General features: G+C 40.0%; 1 protein-coding gene across 2 annotated transcripts in view; it reads right to left on the bottom strand.

Moving 5' to 3' along the window:
• Positions 1 to 19,790, bottom strand: part of schip1 (schwannomin interacting protein 1) — a 264,588-nt gene extending 244,798 nt beyond the window's left edge. Inside the window, exons 1-5 of one of the 2 annotated variants that reach the window (XM_081614872.1) lie at positions 19,644 to 19,790; positions 19,311 to 19,398; positions 10,774 to 10,841; positions 10,446 to 10,514; positions 8,038 to 8,179 (exon numbers count right to left, since the gene is read on the bottom strand). In XM_081614872.1, coding sequence (XP_081470998.1) covers positions 8,038 to 8,179; positions 10,446 to 10,514; positions 10,774 to 10,841; positions 19,311 to 19,398; positions 19,644 to 19,666 — 390 coding nt within the window. In that variant the 5' untranslated portion in view covers positions 19,667 to 19,790. The remainder of the gene's footprint in view (positions 1 to 8,037; positions 8,180 to 10,445; positions 10,515 to 10,773; positions 10,842 to 19,310; positions 19,399 to 19,643) is intronic. The other variant, XM_081614871.1, reaches the window with a different exon arrangement.
• Positions 19,791 to 20,023: the final 233 nt, after the last annotated feature.

Raw genomic sequence — 20,023 nt, 5'->3', positions numbered from 1 at the left:
ACACAGCTACGTGTGTTACTCTGACAGTATAAACATGAAACGGATCCTTTGATATACACACAGTGCTATGCAATTTGACAACCACAACACTGTTCACATTCTAAAACATTACAATGTGAAACTTTTACTATGATTTTAAAGGAGGGGTAGGGAAATTGGAAAATTGACTTTGAGCTTTGTATCACATCATAATGTTTATCCTACATAGAAAAAATTTTGCTGCTTAGAGTTTTTCACACATATTTGAGGAATGATTGAATCTCCCTCGGCAACCATTCAGGGGTTCCTAAATGCTTGTTCTTACTTAGCATCGCCTATTTACCCAAAGCTCCTCTTTGGAGCTGCAGCTGAGCATCCGTCTCACAGAGCTCCTCCAGACTAGCGGTAGCAGCAACTAGCAGATACCTGGTGAAACTGATAGCCTGCTGAGCTTATTATAGGTACTACTTGTTAGACCAATGCTTCTAAAAATGCTTGTTAATGGAGAAGCTTTTGTTGTGTTCACAAAAACCCAAAACAAAAAGGTATAATATTATAATTTCTTGGTTTTGCAATGGCTTTGCTGGAAGATCCTTTAGTTTCTATAACGCGACTGTCAGTGCTTTTTGTGACCAGAACGACTCCACTCTTTTTAGTCGTTCAAGAAAAAGCAGTGGCATTCATTTTACGGTAAGTCGACTTACAGTTTTCATCAAAAGGTGGTGGAGGAGGAGTTAAGTTACACTTGGCAATCCAGCTGAAGAAGATCTAAGTCCCTCATGTGGTTTCTCTGGTCTCTCATTAAAAAGAAGAATGGTAAGGTGGAAATTTTTTACAGTTTCAAAATTTTTACTTTTATAACTTGGTACATCTGGATACTGACAACCCCTTTATGCCTCCTGCAGAGAACCTTAGCCTGGGGCAGAAGATCATGTCTAAACATATAAACATAGCAAAAGTGGGATAGTTTATACCAGGGGTCTTCCACTCCAGTTCTTGAGAGTCGGTGTTCTGCAACTCTTAGGTATGCCCCTGGTCCAACACACCTGAATCAAATGGCTGAATAACCTTCTCAATAGTATGAAGCAAAAAATCCCAATAAAATACAAAGAAAGTTATCATTATAAAAAAAAGGGCCATGAATATTTTTGTAAGCATCTGCACCTGCACCTGCACAAACTCTTAAACTCGAGCAGAAATTTAGACTCGCAGAGGCTCAGACATAGAGTTATGATTCTAATAATCATTTCAAATCCCACCACATCTTATCTAGCTGCCATCACTCTCAGCTTTCGCATTTTTAAACATCCATCATCCTCCCTCTGCCTCCCGGAGACATTAGCTTTATCCTCTCCTCATTTTCCCTTTCTGCCAAATAGCGATGATGAATCGCCAAGATATCTTCCCAATGGGCTCCCTCAAAATCAATAGCTATTTTGGAACTTTACTTTGGAGAGTAGGTTTACAGTGCATACACCCATAAAATCCTTATGGAAAATAATTTCTTTGTTTCAAATAATAACTGTTGGCCTGGATGAATTAGCACAACTCTTAGGCATCATGATCCACTTACAGCAACATTGCAAGCTTTAGCTGCACTAATTTGTTTCGTCCAACAAATGCGATCTACAGAAATCTTTCTCATCTTCATTCCATCATTTTTTTTAAACTGCAGATATTTTTGTTGAGCCTCTATCTGCAAAACACAAAGCTTGCTGCCATTTTCTTGAGTTAAAGGAAGGTTGTAATCTTTATCTCTAACTGAAAGGCTGGAAAACATGAAAATAGAAGTCCATATTTCATTTACCCTAAGGTTACACATCAATAACATCACAATAATGGCAAAGTAAGGAGAAGCTAGCAGAAAAAGATTATGTTCTAGAGAATCAAAAGGGATGATTGAGATTGTTTTGGCATTTTGGGATACGCTGATAACGCTCCCTATATCTTAACTACATTTATAAAACAGTACTTTTAAGATGTTAAAAAAAACTTTTATAATACAGCACAAATCTACATGTGTAATTTATAACACACTCAGACAACACTGCATCCATGTACAGACACAAACAAAGTATATTAAACATGCAGTTTCTCATATGACACACCAGGAATGAGCTCTAATTCAGCAAAAATTAGAGCTCATTATGACACTCCAAGTAATTTTTCCCATCTAGCAATGCACAATATCAACTTTTTTATTGTAATAGTTCAATTTTCGGTTTAACCGGTGCTGAAATTGGTCCAAATTGTTGATTAGTGCATCTCTAACTTGGATGATGAAAACAGACAAAATCAGTTAAAATTACTGTAAAAAGTAAATATTTTTTAGTGAAGGTGCTCTCCATAATGGGAAAGAAACCCAGCAACAGTACTCATAACATTGAAGCTGACAAGCAATCCTTTAAGAGAAACATGAGGAGGTGGGGTGGAGAAGCGAGTCTGATGTCAGCTTTTGTAATTTTGCCATTTTTGCTGTTTTGATAATAAAATGATGGAGTTTATATCGATTTATACATGATGGGTGGTAGCTTTACTGCATGCGAGTCCATCTCTGTCTGCACGCCGGGGCCTGAATATTCCTCCGGAGTTTATATTTTGCACAGGCAGTCAAATTTAACTTCTGTGACGGATACAAATGAGAGAGTTACTGTCTCTCAGCAAGCCAGCTGAGCTCAGGCCTGTTTTGACAGTAAATAAGCTAATAGGCAAATGTCATGACTATTAAATGAGTTAAGCCCGATCGATGTCAACTCTCCAGCAGAGGTGTATAAATTCATTTGAAACCAGACACCGACTGACACCAATAAAACATTTGTTAGCAATCGTCTGCAAATACGGAGGGGAGGGGCGAAGTGTGTGTGTGGAGGGGGGGTAGAGGGGAGGAGGAGTGAGATACGGTGTGTTTGAGTGTGCCTGTGTGTCTCTCCGTGGAAGAAGCAGTGGGAGGCGAAAGGAGGGAATGACATGAAGTGAGTGTGAGAAAAAGGGATTAAGGTTGGGGTAGTGGTGGCAGCAGGGATGGAGCCGTCTCTTTGCCTTGTGAGATTATTGGTGGTAAGAGATGAGAGAATGATCTCCCACGCAGCCTGCAGAAATGCTTACACCAACACTTTCTCCTCAGAAAGTAAGGTGGAGAGGTGGGAGTGCAAACAAGTCACAGAGGTAGCAGCAGATCAATGTCTACAAACAACTTTCGCAAACAGACAGCGATGGACACAGACATCCTGCAAGCTAAGCACAGGTACATTTATGTGTGTGTGTGTGTGTGTGTGTGTGTGTGTGTGTGTGTGTGTGTGTGTGTGTGTGTGTGTGTGTGTGTGTGTGTGTATGTTTGAAGTTTATAGGCAACAGGATTTTATCTTTTTCCTCCTCTGTTTTCTTACTGCACTTTTCTGGGATATCCATCACTTAAATGAATTCATTAGTTACCGGGCTGTTTAGCTTCAGCACGGGTTCAGAGAAATGACTCTGAAGCTGTTCGTCTGCTCTCTCATTTCAACACGTTTGCTTTGATCCTTGGCTTGTGGCTCTGAATAAAACTAACTAAAACATCCCAGAAGGCCACACGCCCGTGTAAATCACATGGATCCACGGCAGCACCAGTCAGCACTTACATGGACGCTCCTATGCAAATGCATACTTAAAGACTTCTACATATTCAGGTCACTCTACAAAGGAGAAGACCTTCAAAGCTAAATGCAGAGCAAAGGATGCGAGTTGCCTAACAATAATCTACATGTATGATGATGAAAAAGTAATCGCTGTCAAATCACTTATAATGCAGCTTTTAGATCTTGTTCTATAAGTAACCACCTGTTTCAAGGCTAAGACATTTGTAGAGTTCAAGAGCTCATCTGCATTCAATATTGCAGTGAAAACGTCTCAGTGAGGTAACTTACTGAGATGTTAATTACAGATTTTTAGATAAAAACAATCTCAGCGCCGACTTTCTCTAAACTTGCAGGGTTTTTCTTAGTAACCAGGCTGTATTCTGACATGCCGTACAACCAGGTACTTTCTATGGACTTACTTGCACTACGGCTCCCACCACATCATGGAGAAAAAAAAACAAAACATGTATGTATAATAAGGAACATGAGGTAGTAGTCCTACTTTATATTCTCCAGATCTGTAATTTCAAGAAAATACATAGTAAACTTTGAAAAAAATAAAAAAATAAAACCCTCTCCCAGAAAATACCCCATAAGTTCTGACAATATAGTCTGTATATTTTTGGTAACCACTTTAAAATATCTTTATTTAACTTGAAAGTTGAAGAAGGTAACCTGAATTTTTCAGGAAGCATAAGGTCAGAAGTCTTTCTGCAGTAAAGGATGATCCCTGAAAGTGCTTCTGAAAAGTAAACGGAAACCTTCAGAAAAACAACCTATAAGTTCTGGGAAAGTGGTAAGTACTAAATAAATACAATGGAAGTTAACCTGAAATAAATAACGGAAGTGACCAGCATGACCTAAAACAGAACGGACAAATAAGCAGAAGGAAACTTGAAAATGTCATACAACAGGCCGGTTATTCAGAAAACTGCCCCATGTGTCATAGAAAGTCACCTGTACATTTCAGAAAGCACCAGGTTGTGAATCACTACACAATTCAGCCCTGCCCTTGAAAAATACCTGGAGTTTTAATGAAACTATGGGCCGTGTTATGGACTGGTATCATTATTTTTAAAATCTGCTGCAAATTTGATCTTTAATCTCAGATTGATTGATCATTTTATTAAATCATGTCAGAATGTAAATATAAATATTTAAGTATTTTTTTTATGTTTTTCAATTTATTTTACCAGTTAAAAGAATAACTGATTGTCAAATTATTTCCTCCTTTCACTGTTTTGCATCAACAAAACAAATTTGCCAATACGGCGGCTGCCAGAGGTCTGCCAACATAAACCAGCAGAATTGTTGCAGCAGTCAAAACCATTGATTTACTATCAACAACCCAGGCATGGCCAGAGCAGGACATGACGAGTCGAGGCCCTTAGTGCATAAATATTACATTTAGGTCTAGTTTTACAGCAGATCATCATTTCCAGACATGCAGCTGCAATGTCAGCCTGACACTGATGCAAACAGTTGAATTCCTGAGTGTAAATCAAAGAAGGTTTTCCAATGGAAGATGAAGAATGTGTGCTGCGGTATCTTCTCCGAGCGTATGCCTGCGTGTGTGCATGTGTGTGCATGTGCATGTGTGTGTGTTCAATATTGGAGTTCCATAAAATATGTATAAAGTACGTTTGAACCTTCCCCGCTCCCCTACAGGGCAGCGGCAAGGTCCTTCAAACTCACATGAGCCAACAAGAGCACCAACACTCAGAAAGATATAATGTGGCACCCTGGCCTTACACTGATTAATGTCTGTCCTTCAGAGCCCAAACTGCCACAGCAGAGAGGGATGCAGCGTGAATGAGGACAGACGAAGTGAGAAAGACAGAGGGATTAGAGTGTGATGGACAGAGGAAGGAAGAGAAGAAAAAATAGGCAAAAGGAGTGATGCAATGGAGTAGAAAGGGTAAAGGTGCTGGAGGGAAGACCGGGCATTTGCGCCTTTCTGAGTGAAAGGTGGCTTGAATGATGAAAAATAATCTCAGTGGATTTCAACTAAAGCTTACAAGCATCCAAAGGATAAGACAGAGTTACAGTAAACATGCTTTTGTATGTTTTTTTTTTCCTGCTTGTAATTATTATAATCGAGTCAAACTTCACACACACACACACACGCACACCCCCCCCCCACCTCCCCCCACATACACACACACACAAAAACACAACTCTAGCGCTTTCTGCAATTACTGTGAGTAATCACATAAAAAGAGGAAATGCAAGAAGAGTAATGAGGAAAACAAAGTGTCATGTCCATAATCAGAATTAACCCATCATCTCTCAAACACTGTGGACTTTTACTGATGCTAACAAAACAGTATCGGCGATGCCAAATGATGATGTGATTGCTAATAAAAAAAAAAGTCCAAAATAAAATTAATTTTGACCTATAAAGGGTAAATGCACACAATTCAACAAAAGCAACTACAGTAAGTGGAAGGACAAAATACAAGAGTTGCCTTAGTTCGGCTAGGCTTCTTGAAAACATTTCGAAATGTAACAACATCATGGTTGTAATTGGATGATTTTATTATTTTGATTGCTTTATGTGGTCTTTGCTTGTAAGGCCGATTCTGTATGTTATCCTGAGCACTTAAGCTTTAAAGTGCCTCCCTTGCACTTTATAGTTTTCAGTTTGTGTGAAGTACGTTTTACCTCTGAACATGGTTTTATGTAATAAACTCTGCGGAAAAACATCTTAAAGGAATAAATCTGAAATTTTGTAAACAGTAATTACAATCTAGTTTACAAGCACAGTCATTAAAAAAATAATTAGTCTATTAGTATGCAATTTTAAGCCAATCTGTGATTAATTATTTTAATGTGCAATAAAGTTTTAAGATAAAAAACTAATTACTTAAAGATTTGTTTTATTTCTCTCTGTTTAACAATAAACTAAACAATATTTTTAAAAAACATACACTGAAGATTTACTTTTGTAGAAAACTGATTATTTAGTCATTGACCCAAAACATCAGAAGTGTCTCAATACTTTACCTGATTGAAACTGTTCTTTATTAGTTCCTGATTTTTTTGGGCAACCTTTTTTTGTATTTCCAAAAACAAGAATGGGATACGGGTCACTGATCGAAAAACAGATGCTTTATTTAGTAACGTTCAATTAATGTGTTCGCTCAACTCAATTAACTTTTTCTGTCCTATTTGTAATAAAACTAAAATGAAGAGTAAAAATATGGGTAATTACAAGATGAAGACTTTTATATTTGCATTTCAAGAGAGCATAACTTGCCTTAATTTGAAATTATTAGCCAATTTAATCAAAAAGTAACTGATGGAATAACTTTCACATTTAGTTTCAAGCAAGTAGCATAGTGTCGTGAGTGAAAACATCTGCTGAAAATAGCACGAGGTTAACTGATGGTATTAATGGAATATTCTTTCAACATTTGAGTTCAAAATAATGAGCCAAAATCCCTCCCAACTACATCCAAAAATACACAATAGCTTGACAGGACAACATTTTCATAGGCACATTCACACCAGGTCTCATCAGGACATCATCTCACCAACACAGAAAAAAGGAGTGGGTTAAAAAAAAAACAATATCTAACCCACACAAAGCTGCCACAGCTGCTGAGCACGGAGACATGACATCATATTTCTCTGTGCTAAGTCTTTGCAAAGAGCGTGGGCAGGTGTGCACAGGCAGCTCGTGCGTCTCGGTGTGATTACTACACTGTGAGAGCCAACAGACAACGGGAAAGCAGCACAGCACAGTTTATGTCTGAGTGCGTGTGTGCGTGTGCGAACGTGTGTGTGTCTGAGTTTGTCACTTAGAACTTGAGGTGATCTAAAGGAATCTTTTTCACATATCCATATCTATCCTCTTATCTCTGCCTGTGCTTCTTCAGCTCAGCTTTCTTTGTGATTTTCTCATTCCCACCTCTCTCTCTCTGTCTGCTGATTGTCCCATTGTTTTGTTTTCTGGCTTTTTGTTTGGCTGTCATGCCCTGTGAGCACTCTTTAATTCTACACACTGCCTCAAGATTACAAAGTGCCGGTGGAGGGGCGAGGCGGGGGACAAAGAGGGCAGAGGCACTTCATTAATCAATCAACCAGCTTTGAAAATTCACCTAATTAACGCCTAATTACAGATCCGGGCATGGTGCCAGCTGGCCTCCCATCCACCTTAGCCAGTGCGACCCCCGCGGCCCCCCACCAAATGACAGCGGAGGAAAACACCCCTCCCCTCTCCCCTCCTGTTTGCTCTCTTCCCTATTAGTCTCTTTATTCATGCATATGCTCGTCCGTTTGTTTTTTTTGTGTTTTTTTTTTCATGCTCCACAGAAACAACAGATGAGAGCTTGATAATTCAAACGGTGCAGCGGATAAGATGCCTGCGCCTCTCACTGCTGACTGACTTTCATCTCGCGCCATATGGTGGTCCGTTTGATTCGCTTTTCCGCAGTCTTACCGGGAAAATATCTGAAGCCACCACAGGGTTGAGGACTTTCTCTGAGGTCCTGGTCTCTTCCCATTCGTATCTGGTGAGGTTCTCGTCTGGGACCTCTGGGCTCAGCTTACGGGACATACTGGCTCGCCAGGCCCGCTGGATGCTAAAAGAACACAATAGGGTTTTAATTTTGACTTAATCATTAGTGTTACCTGAATTCTAAAATTATACTGCAGTTTTACCATTTTCTTTAGGTACACCCCTGCCTACGCACGCAGCGCTTTGCATAAATTCTCATTGCCTCTGGCCTTTTCTGCTTTTTAATCACATTTCCAAACAGTTTTTTTCCCATCCAAGTATTTATTACAGATTTTATATGATAGATCAGCACAAAGAAATGGAGTATTGTGAAGTGATAGGAAGAGAATACACTGATTTCATATGGGATTCTGGCGCTTTTGAAAGCTAAGCAAAAACCATCACACTGCCTCCATGTGTTTCCCATGTGCACTTACATTCTTTGGGGTTTTTCTACTTTCATTATTTTTTTTCTTATTATTTCTACTGTTATATTCCACCTACACCAGCAACCCTCCCGACCCCACTAAGGGACAAGGGTGCACCTGCATTTGCATAGCTTGTGAAACTTTAAGATGGCCCTTTGGGCAATCAAATGATCAAAGCAAATGACCAGCCACTCAATCAGCTCCTCTGGAAAGACTAATACAAGCCTGTACAAAAACCTGAGTGGAGAAAATATGAATACAAACCCAAAGACGACGTTGTTTTTGGCCCAAAATTTGCCATTCAATAATATCTTAATGTAATTTTACATAAAATGAGCACAAACAGAAATACAGTGGAGAAAAACACAAAACAAAAAGGAGAGAACTATTTAACAGTTTAGCACAAAATGAGATCTAAAAAGTGCAACACTGATAAGGAGGAAATACATCAGAATGGTCTTAAATAGAACAGTGTAAATATAATAATGTACAAAATAACTGTGACATGTTTGTGTTAACACTTGTGTTAACAAACACTGTTAACACAAGTGTTTGTGTTAACAGTGTTAACACAAACACTTGTTTGTGTTAACAAGAAATAGTTAACACAAACAAGACGGTTACGAGTTCACCCTTGAGTCTGGTGATTTTGTGTAAACTCAGCAACTTCTGTAATGTGTGTGTGGTGAAGTGTGGACCAGAGGCAGGAGGCAGGTGAAACTTTGAGGAGAGTGAAGATTTCATTAAAACACACAGTACAAAACTTACAAGGAGCAAAAAGCAGGAAATGCATCCTGAAAATGGATCAGAAGTAAGAGCAACAGGACAATCAAACAATGAGTGAATGAAAGCAAGATTACATTTACTGGGTGTGTCAAATTAACTGAGTGAACTGGAACTGTGGCGGAGCATACAGAGGGTGAAAAGAACAAATGAAAACTGCAAGTAAACATAGGAGAAAAAGACAAAGGGAACAAAGTGATGAGTGAAATACCGGTAATTATTAAACACAACAGACTAGACATATTTTGAAGTAAATAATTATATTTTTAATTCATTCTTAAATGGAAAATGACTAATGTAAATCTTCTTTCCAACTCGTCCCATCAGTTTTTATTTTCTTTTTTTATACTTTTGCAATTTCATGTTTTGTTGACACTGGTTCGCACACTTCCTTGACCTCTCTCCTTGACTTCTGTCATGCCTCGGTTCGCAACCTTTACAAACAGTTCTTGCTCCATCTATCACTTTCGAGTCTCTTTCATCCATGCAATGCCCCCCCCCACCTGCCCCCAACGCTGAGGTTCATGATGGAGCGCAGGATCAATTACCTGATGGAGAAACACCTTCACCTCCAGTGGAGCAGAGAGACAGCTGAACCGAATAGAACAAATTGAATAAAGCCATAACTCTTTTCTCCAAAACCAATACCTCTCCAGCTGCCTTCGTCCAGAACCATTTTCTACACTGTTGCTCCCTTCTTGCCTTTTCTTTGCCTCCGTTCCTCTATCTCTTCAGACTTTTTTTTTCCCTGAGTTTCTCCAAACTTATTTTTTTCCTCAGTTTGTTTCACCTTTCGATACCCTTTTATTGTACCTCTACACATAGAAAGGTTTTTCTTCTCAATACTCAAACTTTCAAGGAAGTGAAAGCCCGAGGGGAGTGTGCACTGTTGTACTTATGAAGCCGTTTGCCCATGTTTAGGTAGAATCACATTAGATTGGAGTCTACAAGAGTTCACGCGCTCAATATTGCACTCTGACCCCAGAATCCAAAATCTAATCACTGCAAAAATTGCATTAAAACCACACATAGATTGATCTCTGGTGCAAAAACGTACATAGTGCTTTCGGGGACCAAAGGTACTGTGGCTGTGAGATGGGAGTGTGAAATTTTTAATTTTAGGTCGCAGGTCATACTCACATAGTGGCCTTTATTTCCAAGTGCTGTCGCTGATCTCGGTGAGATGAGCTTTTGTTGTCCTCCTCGCTTCTGCATGTTTCAAATTGACACAAAGGGAAATCCATCAACACAGCAGATGCAGTTTAAAGCTCATCTATTTGAGGCAAAAATATCTCTTCAGTTGGTGGAGGTTTCTTTGCTCCTTAGTGTAAAAAACGATTCTGTTGAGCCAAAATATAAGCAATGTTTGGTAAGAAACTGAGCTTGCTCAATAGTCCGACATCCTCTTTCCATGAACTAAATGTTTCCATAAAACCGAGGTAAAAATTGAGGCACTTCAGTCTCTTACCTCTCAATCTTCTGAAGTGCTGGCCCTCCGCTGTGGCTGCAGCAGCGATGATAGCTCTTCACTTCTTCCTGTGCGGTAAAAATACAGAGTTTTCAGATTCCCACACCGGCGATGCTGCAAAGCATGGCGTTGTAATTTCACATGTAGTCATCATGAATGTAAAGTTGCTCACGTATGTATACCTGCTCCTGTGTGGTGTGGCATAGCTTTACCTGAACTACTTACTATAAATAACCAATTTTTTTAAGTGTTCTTCAGGAAGTTACCTCAATTAGGCAAAACATAACTGGAACTATGTAGGCTATTCCTTCTTTGGACTCTTTTTGACAGAGTTTGATGATTTAAAGTTTGTCACTGTAGCGGGACTGCATGTGTAAAACGTTTAAGGGGTGCTAACATTTTCCCAAGACCATGTACATGAAGGTTAAGAGAATATATTTAGTTCACAGTTTCCTGTGATAAAATGTTCAAGTTACTTTAAAACAGCTGCTGTCATGGAACTCATCTGTTCAAGCCACGGATCTTTGGTAGAGCAGAATAAGTCCCACTTATCTCGCAGCAGTAAGCTACTATTTCCAAAGATGAGCTCACTGTGCAGTAAACTATTTTACTTATTACCCTTGCATTAAGTGTCACAACTTCACACAGCGTGAAGTTACAGACCATTGAAGAACACCTTGCAGCAGTTTGCTGCTAATAAGCTACAGGAATCGGTGAAAACAGATATACTGCTAAAAGTGAATGAGCATAGTTGCTATTATCAGGTGCACAAGCAAGCAAAACTAGATGAATGCAAATTATGCTTGGTACTGCTGTATGTCTACATAAACAACTGCAGGCCTATTAGCTACAGCAGGGGATAGTAGAGCAAGAATATTTGTACAGATAATTATCCATCAAGCCCATAATGACATATTCACAACATTTCCATAAGAATACCTCGATTAAACATGCTTAAAATCCAAGAATATAATTAGGAAACAGGTCCAGGTGGAGACATTATCACATAAGATTACATATAAGTCTCTACAGGAAGTACAAATATACTTTTACGGTTTGATCAATGTTTGTTAAGACCGCAAATGGCCCTAATTGACCATTTGCCTTGGTAAAACTCAGACTAGATAAAATATGCTTTTTATGTACTTAACATTGGTACATAACACTGGGGCGAAATACATTCAAACTTTTTTTCCCCCTTTGTGTAGTGTTGCATTCTGTCCAAACACCATACCTCTAACATATTCGTTTTTCTGTTCAGTTGCTTTTCCGCTCGCTAAAGCAAGTGGAGGTTCCCTATTGATGTAAATGGGCAGAAAGCCAATAAAGGTTTCTTTGAAGAGTTTAGATGAATCAACTATTGTAGAGATGCATCGACTGAAGGCTGCATCCAGATGGCGTGGGAAGTTGAGTAATGAGTCAAATGATAATAAAAAGGATCAGTCACAAAAACCGCAAGGAAATACCTTTGCTATAAGACAGACAAATGTGATTAGTAAACACATCTGCTGCTTTTATTTCCATGAAACTCCCTTTTTTAGAATAGATATGCTATAGTTTTGGGCTATCAGACTACATCTTTAACACTGGCGACCTGTCAAGGGGATCATGGGAGTTTGATTGTCCTCTGCACATGTATTTTACGGATCTGGAGAAGGGCTACAACAGTGGTCCCTGAGGCATTTAATGAGGAATGCTGTGGAAGTATGGGGTATAGGATTCTTGTATACTCTAAGCAAGTGCACCATCCATATTTTCAGCATAAAATCAAGCGTGTTACTGCTGCTGGTTTAAGTCAGCCAGGCCTGCCCCTTGTTCACAATGCTGCAGTCGAGACAGTGGTGTCTGGTCATTTTGTTTATTGCTGGTGATGTGCATCTGTTGGGGTCAAGCCAACACCTTTGGCATGTTCTCGAGAAGTTAACTGAGTGAAGACTCAACTTCGCCCTGTCTGACGCTGTGGTTCTCAGTCGGAAAAAAGTTGGGATTTCTTCCTCTGGGTTGAGGAGCCGTCTCTGCCTACAGTGTCGTTCAAGTGTCTTTACAAGTGATGCATGATGGAGCAACAAATAGATAGACAGATTGCAGTCTGCTGGTAGGACAATGTTAGTCTTTCCTGTACCTTCATACGCTTATCTTCATGTTTAATGCCTTTGCTGTGTATGCTCTCTCAGCCAATTGAAAGGCATAATCCATACAAAATTAGAGTTTGAATAAGGTAAATTCTCAATTAAGCTTTATATCTTCAAATTCTCTCTGCAGGGTCTTCACGTTGACTCACCTAAAGGAAAATGGGTGCTGCTCAGCTCTGTCATGGTGAAGAAAGATTACACCCAAACAGCAAAGCTCTTGATTTATCGTTCTATCTATGGTCTGACTCTCTCGTATGGCCATGAGGTAATCATGAATAAAGGAATGCGCTTGCAGGACCCAAGCGGCTGAGGTGAGTTACCTCCGTGGGAGGACTGGGCTCAATGTTTGAAATAAGACAAGTAGATCCATCACGCAGAGACAGTTCTGAGTTCAGCAGCTGCTCCTCTGCATCAGAAGGGGTCGGCTGAGGTGGTTCAGACATCTGATCATGAGGTCTATTCGGCAACTCTCTTTAGAGATTTTGCTGAGCACATTCCATTGAGAGGAGACCCACAAGTATCCAAGGCATATAACTTCTGATTTCTGGGTTTCCATCCCGAATTTGACACCATCAGAACTCAAACTCAGGTAAGTGGAAGCAGAAGATGAATATAAAGTAAATTCCAGAGGATTGATATGACTGAAGCTAGTCTCTACTAGTCTGCCTCGTGAGATTTGCTCCAGATTTTTATAGCTTTTCCATGTAATACATTTTAGCAGAGAAGAAGAGTAGCAACAAATTGTGGAAAATTTGTACAATTACAATAGGATTCTCCACTGGGAGCAGGCGAATGGCCATGCTTTGCATGGCCCGTTCTCTCGCTTTGCTGGGCTTGGAACCATAATAAGGGCAGTCAGGAGATGGCACAGCAAGATGAGGTGAAGGGAGACATTAATTAGCATTAAGCTGCTGAAAAATGGACGACAGTAGGAAAAGAGGAAGGAAGGGAAGGAAAACTGCAAACAGGCAGAAGAAAGCGTGCTTCCGTTTAATTGATGAGTTATTAAAATAATAATTTCTCAGTCCTAGATGTCTCGCAGAGATTGATGGCAAACTTAGCTCAAACAGACACAGACACACGCACGCACACACACACGCACACACACACGCATTCCTCTGACTGTTTTGGAGATCCTCAATATCCATTTCATCCTCCACCAGTGGTAAAGCCGACTTACACATATAAAAAGACGTGCAGATGTTACAGCAGACAAAAAAAAAGAGAGTAAAGTCACACGTCAATAATGTGAGCACACACACGTCTCCGAGTCACCTCAGTGGATCTGATTGCAGCAAGCAATGGACAACTGGCTGTAACTTGACTTGCCTATCAGCCTGAGGAAATACCCAATCAGAAAGGCTCTTCTGCTGAAGATGCTCATTATTCACCACATCGGAAATCAATTTACATGCGGATCGTGTGCAAGGAGTAATATGGAGACAACATTTACTCTTTTGCCTCAAGTCCCTGAGCTCAAAAAGGACCCGCTGAGGGACGCAGGCCTCACTGATGCATTCATGTGACTACATAAGTGCCGTTTTCCCTTGCTGTGTGTAGCTATAGGGCAATATAGCAAACACTGATATGTTCATGCATTTCTTTTTTAATAAACCTTTTGGCTGAGGAGAAGAAGGGCATTCTGGTTCAGTGGCAATGATCGATTTGCTATTGATAGATGGTAAAATGAATGCTATACATTAACATGAAACTCATGGTGCTGCACTTGCAAATGGGTTCAAAGTCAGGCACAACGGAGCAACAAATAGGTAAAAGCAAAAAGGGACATTTGTACAAAGACATGAAAAAATTGCTAATTTTGTCTGTCAAAAACAGTCACACCCTTTTGGTTTGTCAGATTTTCTAACCTTACAAATGTGAAATATATGTTAGTGTGGATAATTGTGGAGTGGAAGGAAAATGATGCATGGTTTTCAACGTTATTTCTCAAAGCAATTGGTTGCAATGAATTTTACGTAGGGGAATAGCAATAAAGGGGGTTGAATGCAAGGTGGATTTTCAGAATTTTATTTCTGAAAACTATAATTTTCCTTCCACCACACAGTCATGCTATTTTGTGCTATCACATTAAAATTCTCAAAAATATATTTAAGTTTGTAGTAAAAAAGTCCAGAGGGCATACATTGCAACACAAGGTACTGTTCCTTTAAGAATCACAGATTCTTAAGCAGCACAGGTTAAAGACATTTTTAAAATTCTCCTCCTGATTTCACTTCACTAATCTCCTCATTTAATAAGCAGAGAGCCACTAATAATTTATAATTCCTCCTGATAATGAGCACGAGGCCTGATCTATTATCAAAACTTTTTGCCAATTAATTGTGTTTAGCTAATGGCTTGAAAAAGAAGGGATGAATTTCCTCAGGCTTAACACAAACAGAATCTCAGCTATTCTGAGAGGAGTGGGAGAGCATATCATTAAGGAAAAGGCATCATGGAAAATATTAGGAGGAGAACATTTCTGGGTAGATGTGTGTGAAGGTGTGTGGATTTTTGACAGGTTGAAAAGACAGAGGGTGAAAGGTTGATCCAACACACACACAAAAGACAACAAAGACTACAGCATCATTTATGTGTTTCTCATTCCTTGTAGAGGATGTCATGCTGAATCTGATTCTTTGAACTTTTGGATTTTACATCTAAATGTATACAAATGTAATGCTGTCTTTTATATTAAAGTATCTGTACGTATATGTGAAAAACACTTTGTTTTCTGGCAGATACAGTTTAATCAACTAAAGTTATTTCAGTAATTTTAATGTTACATACACAAAGCCAACAAAAAGGGGATTTTTGAGATGGAAAGAGACACACAAGAAGGCCATAAGAAGGGAAAAGAAAGATGAACAAAAGCAAGAATGGGAACACAAGACATGGAAAGAAAGACAGATGAAAGGATGAAAGGAATCAGAAAGTAGAAAGGAAGAATGTAAAGACAGAAAGAATGTAGGGAGGAAAGCAGGCAGGAGGACAAAAGACAGAGGAAGGAAGAAAAGATAGAAGCTGGAAAAAAGGGAAGAAAATGGAGGAAGACAGGAAGGACACAATGAAAGAATAACTGAACAAAGAAAGAAAGAGTGAAGGAAGAAGAACGGATGAGCAGAAGGAAAGAGGTTAAAACAGAAAAGGGACAGCACAAGGAAAAAAAGAAACAGGCAAAAGGACAACATTTTACCTAACATTTTTTCGGAGCAGTAAAAGCTGCTCATAATCTAATTGTATATTTTTACAGACCTAGAAAACATAGAAATCACGTTTCATACAGTTTCTTATATTTTTCTCCACAGGAACCCCGTGTAAAAGGTAAGGAAACTATAACTGAGAGCAACTTCAAAGGACCCCGCTTTAAAAAAAAAAGTATCAAAGCTATTCCTTTAACATACTGAGAGAAAGGTGCGTAATATCCATCCTTGTGAGAGATCTTCTTCAGCTGATCAAAGGCTAAGCTTACACACCGAAACCATTCCAGCTGTAGTCATAAACAGCAGATGGAAATCACTATAGACCTGGAGAATGTAGGTGTGAGCACTCAAGCTTGTGTTTTTGCATATGAGTTGGTGGATTTATTGAGCAACTTAATGACACTTTTTTATGGTATTGAACCACAGAAGAAATCTGCGCGCACACACACACACACACACGCACACACACACGCACGCGCGCGCACGGATATTATCTGTAAGTCTCCATCTGAAGTTCACGCTATAATAAAATGACATGTATCCATCACTGTGCAGGTTCGTCGTGTTCCTGCACAGGTTATTACGACTCAATCGCATAGCATTTGAGTGAGCCGGAGCAAACAGCACTCAGCACTGCAGCGTCCCGCTGGGGGAGATACAATGATGCACTTCTGAAATATGACACCCATCCCTGGCACCACACGCTCACTATATACAACGCTCCCCCCCCTATATGATACACAACACTACGTCTGAGTGACACCCATTGATGCCGGATCCCTGCTCATGGGCTGGCAGATGCAGTTTATTTAAAAAGAAAGGGTTTCTCTAGAAGATTACAAAACGTGTTCCTAAATTATTTTAAAACAAGAAGCGTGCACGCCAAAGTATACACTTCTTGCGGAACTCCATTAAACGTGACCGATTTGGCGAGCCGTTTAAATAAGCTCTCGGTGAAATGGTTAACAACACGGCACGGCTGTAAAATTCAGCTGTCCCATTGATTACGGGGTAATAGCTGGATAGATTAATGTGTTTCTCAGGGGGGTTCCCGCCTCGCCAGTGAATCTGAATCACTCATGCAAACACAGTCAGCGGAGCTGCCTCCCTAACCAACAACCCACATTTGTATTCTTATTCATATTTCCTCCTGCCGATTACTGATTAGCGTTTCAGCGAGACCCTGCTTGCTTGCTTTTGCTCTCTCTCTCTCTCTGTCTGTCTCTGCTGGTTGACGTGGATCTGATTTGGCTGCATCAGTTGCCATAACTGGAACGGATTTAATCAGATCTGGATTTAAAAATCCTAAAGTTTAGAGGAGCAGTGGAACAAAATGAGAACCTTATGTGTGCAGCGGAGGGTTCCGCCGTTGCGACATATTGCAGAGTAAGTCGGAAGCTTTTGATGGAGCAGAGCTTTCAGACCTCACAGGCTCGATATCCACGGCCGCCGATAATGCGCAGCGCTACATCACTGGCATTAAATATTCAGAAGCTCAATACAAGCCAGGTGAAGTCCCACACCTACACTTAGGGAGAGAGACAAAAAAAAAAAAAAAATCGGATACGTCTGTTAAAGATGATTCATGCGAGTTCTCTCTTTAACTAAGAGCTGTCTGAGTTTCTGAACTCTTTGAACTCAATGAGATGGGGAGCACTCATTCCAGCCGAGCAGTTCAGCTCTTTCTGCTGAAGATGAGGGTACAAAGTATGGCATAAGTTAGAAAATGGGAACTTTTTCAGCTGAAGTGAACTTGAGCTATAATAAAATTATAGGTATCCCAACTCAAACTGATTAATGCTAAAGCACAGTGGCCTACTGTTATGTAGTATATTTATGAAAAGGAATACTGTTTGTCCTATTCCAAACTTGAAAGTTGTAAAGTGGCAGAAACACTCATTCCTACTCAAAATGGGGAAATGGTTTTACAGAAAGATCACGCTTTACTGAAGTAGCAAGGAAACCAGTGTTCTGTCACTCGTTTTCCATTCAGCGGTACGACATGGGTCTGTGCGGTTCTGTACACTGTTTTGTCTGGTTTTGTCGTAAAAGTGGCTCATTCCTCGGCCGCCTTCAGTTGTAGGTCCATATGACAACGGTGTAGTATTGTTAGGGAAGAGCTACATGGGGGTGACACAATTGGGGGACAGGAAAATGTCAATAGTTGCGACAAGAATGAAACATACTAGGATGGACGCCACATTGGGCATTTGGGTTTAACTTTAAAGTCCAAAGAGAGTCCAGCTGGCGGTGGAAATGCCCTTCTGAACGCTGCATACGTCGGAGGACAAAACAGCGTACCTAAATGCACTGACCTGATCGGCAGAAACGAGGAATTAGAAAACTAAGTCATTAGGAAAGCAGGAAGCAAGCCTATTATTTTCATAAGTGTTATTCCCTACAATTTTAGTCTAGGTTTAAAATGTGTTTGCTCCAAACAAACTGGGTAACTATCAATGTAAATAAGCTCACACTAAAAATCACACTAAATGCATCTTCCCAATGTCAAAAGCATTGAGAAGTCAATTCAGTTCAATTTAATTCAGTTTAGTTATAAACCTCCAAATTAAAACAGCTGGCATCTCAAGGTATTTTACAAAAAAAATATTGGTCATACAGACAGATTCAAGATCAATTTATGATTTGATCCAAGTTATTGAAGTACAACATACAGTCTAGAAGAGTTCCCATTTAAAATGGTGAAAAGTTGCATGTTAATGAAACATGGCAGTGTCAGTGTCATGCTGTGGTGATCCTTTTCTTTTTATCAGGGTTAGGGGCTGGGAGAGAGCTGGCAAGAGTTGATGAGAAGATAGTTACAACTAAACACCGTGCAGTTTTGGAATAAAAAAACTCAGACTGCAAAAGAGACTGAGATGGAATTTGACAATAAAGGTAAAAATTTATATATATGTAGTTTTAACATACCTATGTATAACAACATATTCAATGTATAGAACCTCCATGTGTTTTTCGTTACAGCTCTACCTTACCTTCGAAGTGTATGCTGCTGATCAGTGCTAGAATGAACTTGGTGAGTAAATTACATCATCCCTGCAATGTTCTCACCAAAAAAAAAAAAAAAGAAAAAAAAAAGGGAAACAAATCATTTCGCCACCATCCACTTAGAACATTCACCCAAAAGTAAAGGAAAACAAACCATCCGGCACTTACACACAATTAAAGCCGCTCACCCTCTTACCTTGTTATTGATGCACAAGGCAAGGTGCTTCCTCTCGCGAGCCAGACTCCCGCTGCGCAGCCTCACCTCCTCCCCTTGATGCATGTTTCTGGAAGGACATCAGTCAAGTTAAAAGACTAAAACTCTCCAATCAACACGTCCGGCTTGGAGCTCCGTGTTGGGCACGGAGCAGCGCGTGCTCCGTGCCCAGCTGTATCTAACGTTACAAGGGGTTCTTTCTCTCTATCGGCGCATACCGAAGCAACCTGTGCACGGAGCTCGTCGTACCCGGGAAAACAGTGGCCCTAAAAGCAGATGTGTAATTACAGAGGAGACGCTGGACGTGACACCGACCTGTTCGCGCCGCTCCTCAGCATGACGACCTGTTCCCTCGCAGTTAGACAGAGATGAAGTGAGCACTTTGGGTCGGGAACAGCCGGTGAGAGACCAGACTTGGAAGATTCTCGCAGCCAATCGGATGCTGAGCGCGTGCGCAGGGCTGCCAGCGCGTGTGTTGACGACATCTCTTAACTTTGCAATTTTTTTTTATTTTTTAACTTTTTTTTTTTTACGCAGCCTTAATTATTCTGCAAGCTGTTTCTTGGGGAAAACAAATGGCCACTACGTTATATTCTAATCTAAGAATATCTTAAAGAAAAGGACCTTAAATCCAAGTTCTTTGCACACAAACGGCGTTATTTACGTTGTAGATGTGAGGAAGTAGAGTCGTATAC

This window comes from Poecilia reticulata, chromosome 13 (genome assembly GCF_904066995.2).
Source record: "Poecilia reticulata chromosome 13, P_reticulata-male-v2, whole genome shotgun sequence".
NCBI classification, from domain to species: domain Eukaryota; kingdom Metazoa; phylum Chordata; class Actinopteri; order Cyprinodontiformes; family Poeciliidae; genus Poecilia; species Poecilia reticulata.
Note: the sequence above shows the minus strand (reverse complement) of the source record. Positions and strands in the feature narration are given on the sequence as shown.